The 14,980-nt window shown below is 33.3% G+C and overlaps 1 protein-coding gene across 1 annotated transcript in view; it reads right to left on the reverse strand.

Annotated features, from left to right (window-relative positions):
• Positions 1-484: 484 nt before the first annotated feature.
• cpx (synaptic transmission protein complexin) overlaps positions 485-14,980 on the reverse strand; it is a 325,962-nt gene continuing 311,466 nt past the window's right edge. The window contains exons 4-5 of the mRNA XM_077432721.1: positions 837-969; positions 485-759 (exon numbers count right to left, since the gene is read on the reverse strand). Of these exons, the coding sequence (XP_077288847.1) occupies positions 686-759; positions 837-969 (207 nt within the window). The 3' untranslated portion in view covers positions 485-685. The remainder of the gene's footprint in view (positions 760-836; positions 970-14,980) is intronic.

A 14,980-nucleotide genomic window follows, 5' to 3' on the forward strand; every position in this document is an offset into this window, starting at 1 on the left:
AATATAATACAACAAAGAAAGCAAAAACTGATTAGGGTACATTTGAATCTTATAATAGAAGAATATATATGTGGGTAAATGAGGGGCACAATATATATATATATTTGTATATAATATATACGTTATAAGGTGTAGCTATCTACTCATATTTTGCATTATGTGTTGTGTCTATTACAGTTGTAAATATACCCAATGAGCATGGCAGTTGATAGCATGATAATAACATGGCACCACCATAACTATTAAATATAACGTCTTCGAAACACCATTAAAACAAATTACAACGCTTCATACAATAAGTGCGATAAGTCGAAAGTATCAACACGAAACATGAAAATGAAAATTGGTAACGTTTCTCAAAAACGAACGTGCAAAGGATGATGTATGATTTTAGTTATCAAAAATATATTTTTGTTCGAAAAGAATTTAGTCTGTTTAGTAATTTTTATTGAGCAAAAATGAAAACAATTTATTTTATTTTAATGGAGTTTAGTGACAATATTAGAAATGTTTACCTATTATTTAATATTATATATTCTAGTTACTATGACATCATGTAATATCAATGCACCATAATAACTTCAACGATAACTTTTTTTTTTAGTCGTGCCATGCATCTCATTTCGATGTTTGTATTCTATTATTCTGCCTATTCCTCGGTAACTAAAATGCATAGATCCAATTTTCACTGCATGACACACTTGCTTTCAATTTGGGATTTAATTTCGTTCACCTGCGTCTCGATGGTATTTTTCAGTTCTGAAACACAATTTTTAATTATATTAATTTAAAATTCAATACAAAAACATCTCTTACAAACATCAAATGGTACTAACTGGTGAAATCATCTTGATCTTCTAGTTCTGCTTCTGCAGCCAATTCTTCAGGCGTTTTTTTCTTACGCATAAGGGGGTTGTCGGGTTCTTGAGGCATTTGTTCGACGACTTCCTCCCGTTTCTTTATGTTATACTGAAAGTTAAAGAAAACAAAATTTGAATATCCAATTCGAAAAACGATTCGCGTGCAAAATTTACATATTTTCTCTGCACTCCATGATATATGTATGTAAGACAGAGTAGAGAATTGTCGAGAGACGGACATTCCACCATTAGAGCGAAATTCTTGAAAGCAATTGTTCTAAGTATGAGAATCCCAAAAAAAAAAAATCTTGGGAAGGGTCTTAGCGAGACGTACGTTTTCCAAGATAACGCCCGCTAATTGGGTCCCAGAGGATGTGGCCCTGCCTGGTAATTTCAGCTGAAGAACAATCCTTTGAACGTGCACAGCAACACCGGTGACATTATTCAAAACATCCTGCTTACGTGTTTCAGACCCTTTCACAATAATAACAATAGAAAAAGAAAACACTCCTTTATTCAATTCAATCTAAAAACATATAAACACACATACGTAAAATACGTACGTATATATGTGTATATTAAAATAATGAAATAAATTAACATATGGTAAATAACATGCATATGTATTTCTTTCATATATTAGTGTGGATTTCAGCAGTACAAACTTTTTGTAGTCAAATCATCAAAAGGTTGCTGTGGTTTTTGAATCCCTGACCCTTCAGTTGTAAGCATCATACGCTATCCATTGAGCTATCTTGTTGGTTATAGTGGCGAATGCACCCGTACTACTTAAAGTGTTGCCATACGCATATGAATATTTTCGGAAACGCTATAATGTGACATAATTGACTCGACAATGCGATACAAGCAATATTGCGCCGTATTCTCGCGCTCTGTAATGTATATGTAAGTCGATTTTGCCTTGCACATGTCCAAAACAAGCATGAACGTGCCGGAAACGAGCGGTGTTGCGGCGAGTTGTTGACGTTTAGGGCTGAATAATATAGACGGACCTTACATATAACGTAGCATATTTTTATTTAAATAATTTTTTTATTAAAACGGAGTACGGATGAACCAAACGTTATAAAATGAGTCGTTATATTTAGTGGCGGAAGTCCAATGTACAGTTCCAAAAACACTACATATCTCTGTTTGATTTAATTCACAAATTGTTATCACTTAATTTAATTCGATATGTCCAGAATCTCAGAAAGGCAGAACAACCAGCGGCGTGGACTAGTGTTTAGCATATTATGCTTTCAAGCAGAGTGGTCACGGGTTCGAGTCCCACTAGAGTCCCGCTGTTGGCCAGACCTTGGTTTGTGACTCCAGATCGATCGTATATTATTAGGTTTATTATCAGAGTTTGCCAATTTTTCCGATTTTCATTGAAATTTTCATTGAAATCTCCTTTCATATCTCTCTTACTAATATCAAGTTATTCAGCAACTTGAGGTTTGCAAATTTGATTGTAAAATACTGCAAAAATTTTTCCATAAATGTCACTGTGGATATTTTTATGAATTCGCATTGCATATTGATTGATTGTCTTGTATCCGTATAAGTGCACTCGTCACTTTGGAGCGATCTGTAAAGGCAAGTGTTCATGTTCTAAGAAATAAATATATATGTAGTTTACGAGGAAATAAATACGAATAAGAATCAAAGTAATTCACCCACTGGTTGGTAGTCCCTAGTATAGAAGAATTAATTGCGATACATTTTGGAATTGAGTTAATAGCATCTTATTGCCATCGTGTTGTCAAGCTTTAGAATTTCTGCAAGCTTGTTCGAGACTTAAACGCCTTACGTCTACTTTTAGACCTATATAAATTCAGAGTGTACATATTACCTTTTAATATATAGGTACATACATATACACACATCTAATATATAATTTCGAAAGAAACTTTGTAAGGTTGTTGGGAGCTTCAAAAAGAAATCAAAGTTTCTATGACGATGGTTGAATATTATTCAAATAAATTTAATACAAAAACAAATTAATGTTTACTATTAGATTAACCATGTTTAAGCGGTTTATATTACAAATACCGAGCGAAGCCGGGTAAAACCACTAGCATGTAATAAAATAAACGTATTTCAGGATACCATTTTTATTAAATATTGTGAAACGCAAAACATTATATTTAATGTTTTGCGAGATGTTTTTCGAAACGAAGAAAAGTGGACCTATGCCACTATCAAATATAACGGTTCAAATAAGAAAATGAACAATGTTTAATTTTCAATGTAAAAGTATGTATAGTAGATAATACATATAATATATGTAATTTAGAAAATCAATTTGAAATTTAAGTACCGTAGAATTTTTTCATAAATCATAAATGCTTCTTTGAATTTAATTAATTTTTCGTAGTAGATATACGTATATTAATAACGTGAAATAGAAATAGGGAAAAAAGAAGCGACGCGGGGATTCTTGAAACGTTTCACAGTGCGTAATCTTATTAGGTCGGGTAGGTTTTAAATAAGCTCTTTATTAAAAGCATCCTTCGGTTGTGCCTTGGGCCGAAGACTTAGTCGGGATGCTTCTGACAATTAATTACGTCTGAGTCTTAGCGGAAGAGCAAAAAAAAAAAGGAAAAAGATCCGGATAATGACATATAATTGACCGCCATGATTTCCCCGAGGATAGCAGCGAGGATACCGCCAGGAGCTTTTCTCCCCTGTCGAGGTTTTTCCTCTCGTGCTCCGGCGATGGGATTTATGCGTAGGATTTTGCGTGGCGTGCCGAAGAGATCAATAAATGCTGTGCGTATTTTTATTTTTTTCCCTCTCCGCTTTCGGCTAACCGGCGCAATTTATCCGTGCAATTTGGCGTGCATTGTTTGACTGGGGAAAAGTCACGAGACGACCGAGGCCCCGGGAAAATTAAATCAGCCTTGCAAATCAAAACCCAGCGGATGTGTAAGTCAGATGGAAATTGATTATTAGTTTAGAGTGGCTTCGGCGAGACTCCCTGCCACCTCCTCATCAGGACGAGGCTAAAGTTTCCGTAATGCAATTAGGCGAAGTGGCAGCCTGCGAAGGACTAGTCTGAAAAAGGAGCAGATTGAATTGGATCTGCTTCAGCAAGGCGTCAGGGATGATGCGTTATACGTCCTGACGCCATTTAATTCTACACACCCTTCGGTGTTGTCGCTCAACGCTGCTTCACACACACTGACTACCCTTTATGTTAACTATTCTAGGATTCATTGTTCGTCTTGAAGATACTCGCTATACGACTACGTACATACATTTAATATATACATATGTATATACAAACAGTATAAGGAAAACAATCTACATATTTTGCCTTAAATAAAGAATTCAAAACAATCGGAAGACTGTAGGAAATTTAGTTCAATCGTTTGCGAAGTAAAATATAGAAAAGCCTTGTAAAAAGGTATTACGTATATGGAAGAAAAAAATTCTTGTTAAATTTAGTTTTTATAAAAAAAATTCCTTGTTAAATTTAAATTCAGAAGTTTATTAAAAACTACGAAGAATACTTTTCATATAAAATATGATTTTAAGTGGCTCTCGTTTCATATATAATATAATACAAATGTACATTCCTAAAATTGGGCCATACTGTTGATATTCCACGAATTTGTATGGATATGATTTGTTTTTTAATCTTTTTGCGTGAAAGCTGTTTATATTTTCACTATCCTGCATAATTATCATTCACAACTATTCACCATCTACTGCTGGATGTAGCCCTCTCCAACACGCTTCCATTCGTCTCAGTTTTGAACGACTCTCATTCCATACATTTTTCTACATCTCCCGTGGTCTTCCTTGGAGCCTTTTACATTCTCTCGGGTACCATTCAAACACTACTTTCGTCCATTTATCATCCGTTATTCTAGCTACGTGAACCGTCCATTGCCATTTAAATTTCTTTAATCTCACCTTTGCATCAATTACCTTTGTCATACTTCGAAGCCACATATTCTGTTTTCCATCCCTCCTTGATATGCCAAGCATACAGCTCTGAGCCTCATGCAGCATTCTGGAGCTTAAGCTCAATTTTCGCATCTGATGCCAAATTACTAGAATTTTTAGTATCCAGATAGTACGAGTACCTATTTAATTAAGGACGTAAAAGTTTAGATAAAAGACTAGTGACTTAAAAAAAAAAGAAATATAAAAACTAGCTTTCAACCCAAACAATAAATTCTTACCCAAGCAAGTACTATTACTACCAGAATATTTAAAAAGTCGATTAATTTGGAATCCCTATTCATGTAGTATAATATATATGCGAATCTATGTATATGTAAGTAGGTACATAATATGTATATATGTATACATTTTGGGACAAATGATTTAAATATAAAGAAAATGAATCGTATTATTACAAGCTTTTCATTAGTTTCATTTGCATGTATTTTTAAGTCTCATTTCAAGCGGCACTTATCCGGAATTTATCTATAGTATAAAATAAGGGGTTGATGTTCAAGTGTAGTAAATGTAATATACTTACGACTTGGTATTAATTTTAAATAGGTATTTAAAATAATTGTATTAAATGGTATAAAATTTCAATTAAATTTAAATAAACTTTTTTTCAAGGGCCACGTTGGAATTACAAATAGAAATAAATCAAGACGGGAACGTGTCAGGAGCTAACAACTTTTTTCGAAGGCTATCCCGCAGTGGAGTTTGCCCCAGGCGGTCTTATATTTGTCATTTTTCCGACATTCAAATTCAAACTTTGCGGAGGAAAAACTAAGGAAATCCTGTTCGGAAATTCGATTTAAAAATTTCATAAAATTATACAGCACACCATATAAGTCTTTTTAAGCGTCCAAGCACGAAATAAACATCATAATTTACACTACGTCATTAACACAACAGACTAACAGTCTATATATGTAGAAGTGTTTCTTCATCGAAAGAAAAACTTTTCTCGAGCGAAAATGTTTCAGGGAGTAGAAAAAAAATAGATACTGGTAGAAGTATGTACATACGCACGTAGTATGTACATACATATGTACCTATGTATATACTTGGAACCGTACGAGCACACGTTCTCAACGAAATTACCTTCATTATGCTCGGGGCACATGTTCCCTGCGAAGAACAATTCGTTACTCTCTTTTATATTAGCATTATCAATGGGAATGTTTTATCTTTCTAGGAAAATTCTAGGTACCATTATCTAACATCGTTACACCTCACAACACTAATGAGCCATTCTAAAAGTTCTTCACGTTCGGCGATAAATACCCAAAAAAAAATACACATAAAATACATTTATCGTGAACAATAATGAATCATATAATATCATAAATTACAAATATATAAATGATTAAAAGATGGCTCAAATTTCAAAATTATCCGAAAGAAAAAATGTCAATGATTTGTTAATGAAATCCTTCGTTTTGATTTCTTTGACTTTTGAACCATCTATAATATATTAACAACAATGTACATGAAAATATAAGAATTTGATCTGCAGTTCCATTGATGCTTTTTTGGTTCGTTGAAGCACACCTGAAGGGAGTCAATCTGACTCCGTTAGGGAGTCGCATTTAGTTACGGACTCCCTACTAGAGTCAATTTGACCCCGAGCAGGAAGAGCAGAGATGTCCCACGTTGTTTTTCCTCGATCTTCATTCTTGATTTACACTAAAATTTACAAAAAAATAAATACGAGACAATTCCATACATATAGTAATACAATTTTGATCTGATTTTACTCTTCATATTCACATTTACTCTTCATATTTAAAATATTGATTCACATACTTCAATATTTTAAAACAAAGATACAACATGATTTAAGAAATATAAAATAAAAAATTGAACGTTTTATGATTTTTTTATAATAGTTTGATTTCATTTAAATATTTATTTATTTATACAGGTATACACCCATTTTTTTTATTTTACACGACATCTATGATCAAACATTATAATATGTAAGTATTATTCAAAGCCAATTATAAACATCGATTAACAATCATAGAGACATGTATGAACAATTTATGCAGCATTTTAAATATCAAAAATTCTGAGATTCTGTAAACTCAAATTCTGTGAGAAATAGGACAGGACTGCCAATTTGTTGGGACCGTCTCCAATGAAATCAGATAAATAGGCAAACTCGACTCAAAATAAGGAAACGATCGACCTTGGATTCACATATCCAATATCTGGCCAGCAACAAAGCCAAGCATAGAACCCGTGATCACACAATTGAAAGCATTACACGCTAACCATTGATCTATGCTGTTAGTTAACTGGTCGCTAACCATTTTGATTCAAATAAAATTTCGCAATCTTTCGTTTCGAATCAAATTATTGATAGTTTAACTGAAGAATAAATGCAATTATAAGAGGTACATCTGTGAGTAATTGAAAAAAGGTCGGCAAAATACATAAAATTTTCAAATAAGAAAATATTGCTGAAAATAAAAATATTTGATTAATCCTTAATATTGTAACGTGGGAACTTGAGAGAGAGAGTATTCACTGTGTAAGTGTATTCGTGGGTGAACAATAGTAGCCCCAGATTAGACTAACAGGAATCAGTAAGTGCTCGAACATAGGATACGCTGGAGTTCTCACAGAATGAGGCGAGTGCTGGTAGGCCTACGTGCTTAGACACGCTAACGGATCGGGGATGCTATGCTGGGCAACTTGTCCTTTATTTCATTTTACATATATATATATACCAGGATGGCCTAACTGGTAGACCCCAAAGCTCCTTCCTAGACAATTAATTACAAACAATGCAGAATTTTAACGATCGACTTGGAGTCACAAATATCCAAGTCTGACCAGCATTATTAAAGATTAGCACGGGATCGAACCCGGTATCCTTTCGGTGCTAAACATAAACGCAACCAACGAGCCATAATGCTGGCTAAAAGGATTCTGGAGTGAGCGGTAGCTAAGTGTGGACCTTCTGAATCGTTGAATAAATGTTGTGAAGCGACTTTGGCCTTTCATTTGGATCCTGAACCCATCCCTACGCAACAATATCAATTGTTTATTTAAAGGAAAAACTACTACTAACAAAATGCCGCAAACAAAAACAAGCGTATCACATAAATGACAGGATTCGATTGCGACTACATTTGGCTAGTGAGCTTAACCCAGGTAAGGACTCCACAGTGTAACGTCATATTTATCTACCTGCTTTAGGACCTCAACATAAACTCAATTTGTGAAAATTTGAATTTTTGGCCAGGTTTTGAGGCAAAATACTAGTATGTGCGACTTTAAGCACTTGAATGGCTCATACATTATCGTAACTGAATTAACTGAAAACATCCTTACACTTTAAACGATAGTCGGGGATGTAATTATGCATGAGAGTACCTTACGAAGTCGACGACGGAAAATTGCAAATTCACCGTTGAAATTAGAACCGGTTAATCGGAACAAGCGGAGGAGGACCTCGGGTGGCAGAAGGTACTTTTTAATTTCATCGATAAAATCTACTTCTTCAGATAGAGGACGGGAGAGCGTCTGGGACGAGAGGGAAGGGGAGGTTTGGAAAATTGTCGGATAATTGGTCGAGTGCAAAGTATAGTGTGTCGTAGGGCCGTGAACGATCATTATTATTAAGTCTGCACTCAAGCGCCATTTTGACGGCAGCGCAGTTAACACTCCGATGCTAATGCAATTATTATGTACGGCGACGGTGTTGCGATTTTAATTAGAGACAGGCGATGGTGTCGGAAGGATAGGAAAGATGGGATGAGAGACTGTCTGTACCATCCATCCACCGACGGGGCGCCGATTACACTATTCAATCAATTCGATTCGATGTTTTCCTATTACGTGCAGTCAAGGTTGGTTTAATACAAAATAACATACTACATGTATACTATTGCTATTCTATAGCGGTATTCATCTACTATGTATTTCAACATTTAGTTCTATTATGATTTATTTACATATATACCAGGAAGGCCTTACAGGTAAAACCCAATGCGCCTTCCTGTCCAATTACAAACAATGCAGAATTTTCATTACAAGTTGTTGAATTACGAGACATCTATGAATTGTACATAAATTTTATTGTACATTAATCATACTCAAATAGTGGTGACATAGTAGGTAGGAAGGATATTTAGGCAATTTTGAACGGTAACCGTTTCAAAAATGAAATCAGAGAAAATTGGAAAATTTTGATAGGAAACGATCGACCTAGAGTCACAAATATCCAAGTCTGACCAGCATCACTACACTGAGGTCAGCTCATGGGATCGAGCCCGGCGCCTCTCAGTGTTAAGCAGAAGCTTAACGACCGAGCTATGCTGCTGGCTATGAATATCTAACATACAGAATATCTTATACCGGGTCGACACAATACGAGTACACTCATAGCCAGTCAGCAGCATGTTTGGTTGGTGGTTGCGTTGATACTAAGCACCGAGGGTTCGATCCCGTGGGCTGACCTCGATTGAAATGAATTTATTCTGAGTATAATCTTTAATTTTGCTGGTCAGATTTGGATATTTGTGACTCCAAGTCGACCGTTTCCTATCAGAGTTTGCTAATTTATCTGATTTTATTGTTGAAGTGGTGGCCTGCGCTCATCATTATTTTCATTTTAAGGGAAATTTGGATCTTCTATCTTCCATTTGGACCTCGTGAAATGTTTCGTATTTACGACTGGTTTAAATACTTTTTATGAGATAATAATACATCATTTAACAAACGCGACGTATGCAAATTTTAATACAGCTTTAGCTTAGGTTAAATTTGGCTTAATTAATATCTAGCATACACTAATTTTCGTAACCGTAGTTGAAGAAACATGTGTGTTAAAGTAAGTGCAAATCTCTTAGATATTACAGTTACAGTTTTAGTTATGATGGTTATTATTTTTAATTACAGTGGGAATTGCATATGACTCCAGGTTGAGAATCAATTTCTTATATTATGTACTTGATTACTTTAATTGCAGTAAGTTTCATTGTATGTATGTATGTATGTATATAGTACAACTCCAGTGCGCTTTCCAGCGAGTGCATCCTTACACAATTCTCTAAGTGCCTATTAAACAACGGGCGGCTGATGCGTTAAACGTGTATTTAATTTTCGTTGTGTAAATACATTTCTCCGTTTCTGTTTATTTATTTTTTCACGTTCTATTTTCCCTTCGAAACTCAATTCGATATTTAAATAGAGAGTTAGCTTTTATTGTCCCCTCTATAGTGGATTTTCAGCGATCACGTAGTAGGTATCAACTTTGTACGGAGAGTGGTATTTGTTGTCCGTCTGGTCACCTGTTCAAATCCTATTAACGCGCCACTATTGACGCGGTCACCGAAAGGTCACTGTGCAAATGGTTCATCGGAACGTAAATCAATATGGGAAACCGCATTTTAGATTAGTCGGCAGATAGATGGTTATCGTTCGAACTGCAAAACGATGGAATTATTAAATATATGTACATCCAAATATATCAGCGGTTTCGAAACCAATAATGATATAAGCACGTTTAAAATACGTATTATATAGAAATATTACATTATCTATGTAATAGGTTTTTGAGCTATTTTTCCTATTATGCTGTACATTAACAATAGAATAATATAATACTATGACTACTAACAAAATTAAATTAAAATTGTAAAATAGAAAATGATCAGTAGTTCAGTAGCTATTAAAATAGATAAAAGATGTATCGTGAACATTATTTAGTAATAATAAAAATCATTTAAAAATCAAAATCAAAAACATTATCTATGTACTATACATATATGTGAGATTTTTTGTACATTCAGATTTTTATATTTGTATATTTTATATCAGGCCTAAGTTGAAATTTGCATATACTATTTGGAACGCTCATTTTCAAAAGGATATGTATTGAAAGGGTTCAAAGAAGAATTTTATAAATGCCTTCCGAACTTGAATCACTCTCATACAATATAATATTGAAGATAATGAATCTCCCCACATTTGGAGAAGAGAAGAATGAGCTGATCTAATATAAGATTATAAAATTATTACATGATTAGCCGCCTATCGTTTAGCAAAAACACTCATCTCAAAGGTCATACTCTCAGACTCTTAAAATATAATTTTTATAAAAAAATCATTACATAATCCTTATTTTCAAATAGAAAGTCTACCAAATGAATAAATTTGATAATTTCCTAAAAGTTTATGGGTTTTTGCAAATCTTCTTTTTTGTTTAGTCTTATTATATGTACATACATACATATGTATATGTATATGATTTAGACTTGAGATATTTCTTACAATAAAAATAGAGATTCTTTATTTTCAAATACATGATTAAAATTTGAATTAGTCTTCCAAATGAATTAGTAGCTTCTTGTAATCTATCTTTAAAAATAAACTTACTAAAATCTACGATTTACGTTTTATTTTTACTGTATTTTTCTAATATTATTTCACCAATTTTTGTTTTTCATTAATTTTCGTTCTTGTTTTTATCTTATTTCATTAAAATTTTATTTTTTGTTTTATAATTATTAAAGACAAACCCCTTGGGTTCATCGGCTTTGCTACCTCTCCAAAATATTTCTCAATAAATAAATAAAAATTAATACGAGTAATACATAATACATGTGCAATATATTGATATGTAAATATATCAAGTAAAATATTGCATCAGCATTTACTTACTCGATACATCTAAAATGGTTTCAAATAAATTCGTATACATATTCATTCACAATTATATTGTGAAGAAAAATACTATTCCATCTGTAACAAAGTGTATTTTTTTGTTGCAAAACTATGCAATTTTCAATTACTATGTAAACATTCATTTTAAGCAGACCATCGCTAGCACACTGAATGGGTATTTGCGTACCTCATTAGGATTGCAACCGTGCAGATTGCAACCAGTCCAAGTCGAAAGTCAATTTTAGCTTTTGTCGACGAAATGTGCGAATTCAGCTCGGCGATGCGATCGACGAGTCTGAGCGCAAATTGCATCATTTGAATTTTTGAAGATTTATCGGAACATCGCAGAGTAGTTCTATTATAATGTTACGTGCTAGTTCAAACGCTGAAAACATTGCTGAAAATTACGGTAAACGCGAGGCGAGATAGCGTTTAATTGGAAATTGCTATCGCGTTCGTGTTGTTTTCGGGCCTGGGACAAGGGAGATACATATCCGCTGACATCGACATTTCTATGTACATACATACATATGTACATCTTGCGAATGTTGAACGAAATTAACAATATCAACGCTGCTGAAATTGCTGAAAAGTCATACAGGTAGTTCGCTTTACATCGCCGAAAATACATATGTAATTCTACATACAATGACAAATGATTATTATATAGGTACATATGTACCTACATATATGTATAAATATATTCATATTATTATGAATGATATGTTATAATTATAATTATGTGTATATGTACATGTTTATAATGCGAGAGATAAAATAATTCATAAATAAATATATTCATATTACGTTAAATGTGAATTTGAAAAAAGTTTTAACGAATTAAAAAACATTGAACATGTTTTATTAAAAATAAGAATAAAATAATGGGATATATTATACGTATAAGATTGGTTTAAGCCTGGGATTTTCATAGATAGTTCGATCTTCCCCTTTTTTAAGAAGCTTAAAAGTAATGTATAATTTGTATGAATGTAGAAAACAAGAATAGTCGTATTACAAGTTATCTTTGAAGATACATAGAAGTACTTGGAAGTCATGAATTTTTATTATGAAATTATATTCAATTGAAAATGTTCCAAAAAACGCAAATTCAATTAATATACATACGTACATATTTTAAGAACTCAACTGAATTATATATAAACGACGAAAGATAATTATCCTCTTCCGAGAAAAAAGAATTTGATACAAACATATTTGCCGATTTTTTCCCAAAAGTAAGTACAAGATGAACGCTGATTTCTCAGAAATTCTTTTTTGATAATGAAAATAAACTCAAATTTAATTATCTTGAAATACCTCTTCGAGAGTGTATCATACGACATTAATTAAATATGAGCACAAGTCATTTTAGATGGCTTATGTACGTCACATAATTCGATAGATTACACTCAAAACAAACAATTATACATATTTATTCTAAAATGAATAATTCGCATTAATATCAGATCCTTTCCCTACGAAATCCTTCCAATTTAATTAAATTAGATCGGATTTCGTCAATGGTTACTGAACGTAGGCAATTTCGTCAGCATTGACGTCAATCGCTGTCGTTTTCAATTTATATCGGCAAAAAATGTGATGAAAAAAACACTGGAAGATTGATGTTCGGAAATGAAAGGATCTGCAACAATGAAATACAAATTTAATGGTTTAAGGATCAAAGCGACCCTCGTTGTAAACCGCATCTGGGATACGAGATCGTAAATTGGCCAGCGAAAAGCGATTTCAGAACTTGTATACTGACTAATTGATGTACACATACATACGTACATACGTACTTTTTTAAAATTCAAAAATAAAATATAACAATCTTATTTATTAATATAATTATGTTGAGAGTTTAAAATACAATATACGATGTGGCGTGTGGCAGACACTGTCTGTAAATCTTATTAAAGTGCCAGCAATCCAGCTTGTGTAGTTTTATACGTATGTATGTACATACGTACGTGTTTTTTTCCCTTATTCAATACTAAAATAGGCCCGATCTAGTTGGATAGATATAAAAGCGTGGATACGGAGGATAAAACTAAAAGGTTTTCTGGACGAAATTTATCGTCCGCGAAAAGGATTTCAGACGGAAGGGAATTTTAACGTTCTCCATAATTTTCTTTTACGATACAAAGGTTTCGCAAGTGGCTCGTGGTCGTTCTCTATAGCTTGCATATTATTATAATTTTAATTAGCATTGTTTGGATAGTGCCCGAGGGGGCGAGAAAAATACAAAAAAAACAATTAACTGCGATGAAAATTAACTGCGATGAAAACTAGCTGCTGTTGTGAAAACTTGCAGTAGTTTCCGCAATATTGAATACTAATGCGAAATTTCTTTCAACTCTATCGTATTTATTATTCTTGTATAGTTGAAAGCGGAACTGTGCTGCTGCTTATTACGTGATGCTATATTTTTCCAGTCTGATTACATTATATTGCACCAAGGGGCAATTTTATATTATGCGCAGACCATTGTTCTTTGTTGTCAGATCCAATAATAACATTTTTAATAATATTGTTAACATTTAAATAATTCTCGTTGCAAATTCCAGAAAAAGCAAAAGCAACAAAAAATACGTTTTTGAGTTACGAGAGCCGAGAGTCTTTACTAAGTTTGACCCACTGAATTCGAATATGATAATGATTTTTGTTATGTTTTGTTTTGTGATTAACGATACTTGCCATCTCGCTTGTACCAACACTATCTGCGGGCACCAACGAAAGCCTTTCTATTACCGAGATAGGACAAGGATGTCAATTTGTTGCAACCGTTTCAATGAAATCAGTTAAATGGGCAAACTCTGATAGGAAGCGATCGACATTGTCCATATCCAAGGTTAAGTCATCAGCACACATCAGGGATAGAACCCGTGATCACAAATTAAAAACATTACATAAGTGTTCGCCAAGCTGGCCACTTTTTGGCGTAGTTTATAGTATGGGTGTGAACCTTTTTTTAGACGAATTAAGGACGAATACTAGTCAAGAGATTGATATTATTTTCGCATCTTTTAAAAGGAAATAACTGCGATGAGATCTTATTATATTTTAGTACCTGATCTGCCCGTTCATTGAGACTATTTTTGTGTGAAATTGCTGTTAAGTAAATACTTTTTTCTCTAAGCGAGCTATTATTTAGCTGCCAGCAGGCATGTTCATTTTATTTAAAAATAATACTGTCAAAGGAGCCGAATGGTTAAAAACAGAAAATAATGGTTATTACGGACGGACAGAACGATGTCGTTAAATGTATGTACAAATATAACTAACATACATAAGTGCAAGCCTAATACAAAAGTATTTAAAGTAATAAAAGTAGTAAAAGTAGTTAAGTAGTTAAAGTAGTTAAAGTAGTTAAAGTAGTTAAAGTAGTTAAAGTAGTTCAAGTAGTTAAGGTAGTAGAAGTACAAAACCTCCCCGACAAAAAGGAACCGACAGATCTTGTCTAAAATATTTAACACGAA

The sequence above is a fragment of the Arctopsyche grandis genome, chromosome 6 (assembly GCF_051622035.1).
Source record: "Arctopsyche grandis isolate Sample6627 chromosome 6, ASM5162203v2, whole genome shotgun sequence".
NCBI classification, from domain to species: domain Eukaryota; kingdom Metazoa; phylum Arthropoda; class Insecta; order Trichoptera; family Hydropsychidae; genus Arctopsyche; species Arctopsyche grandis.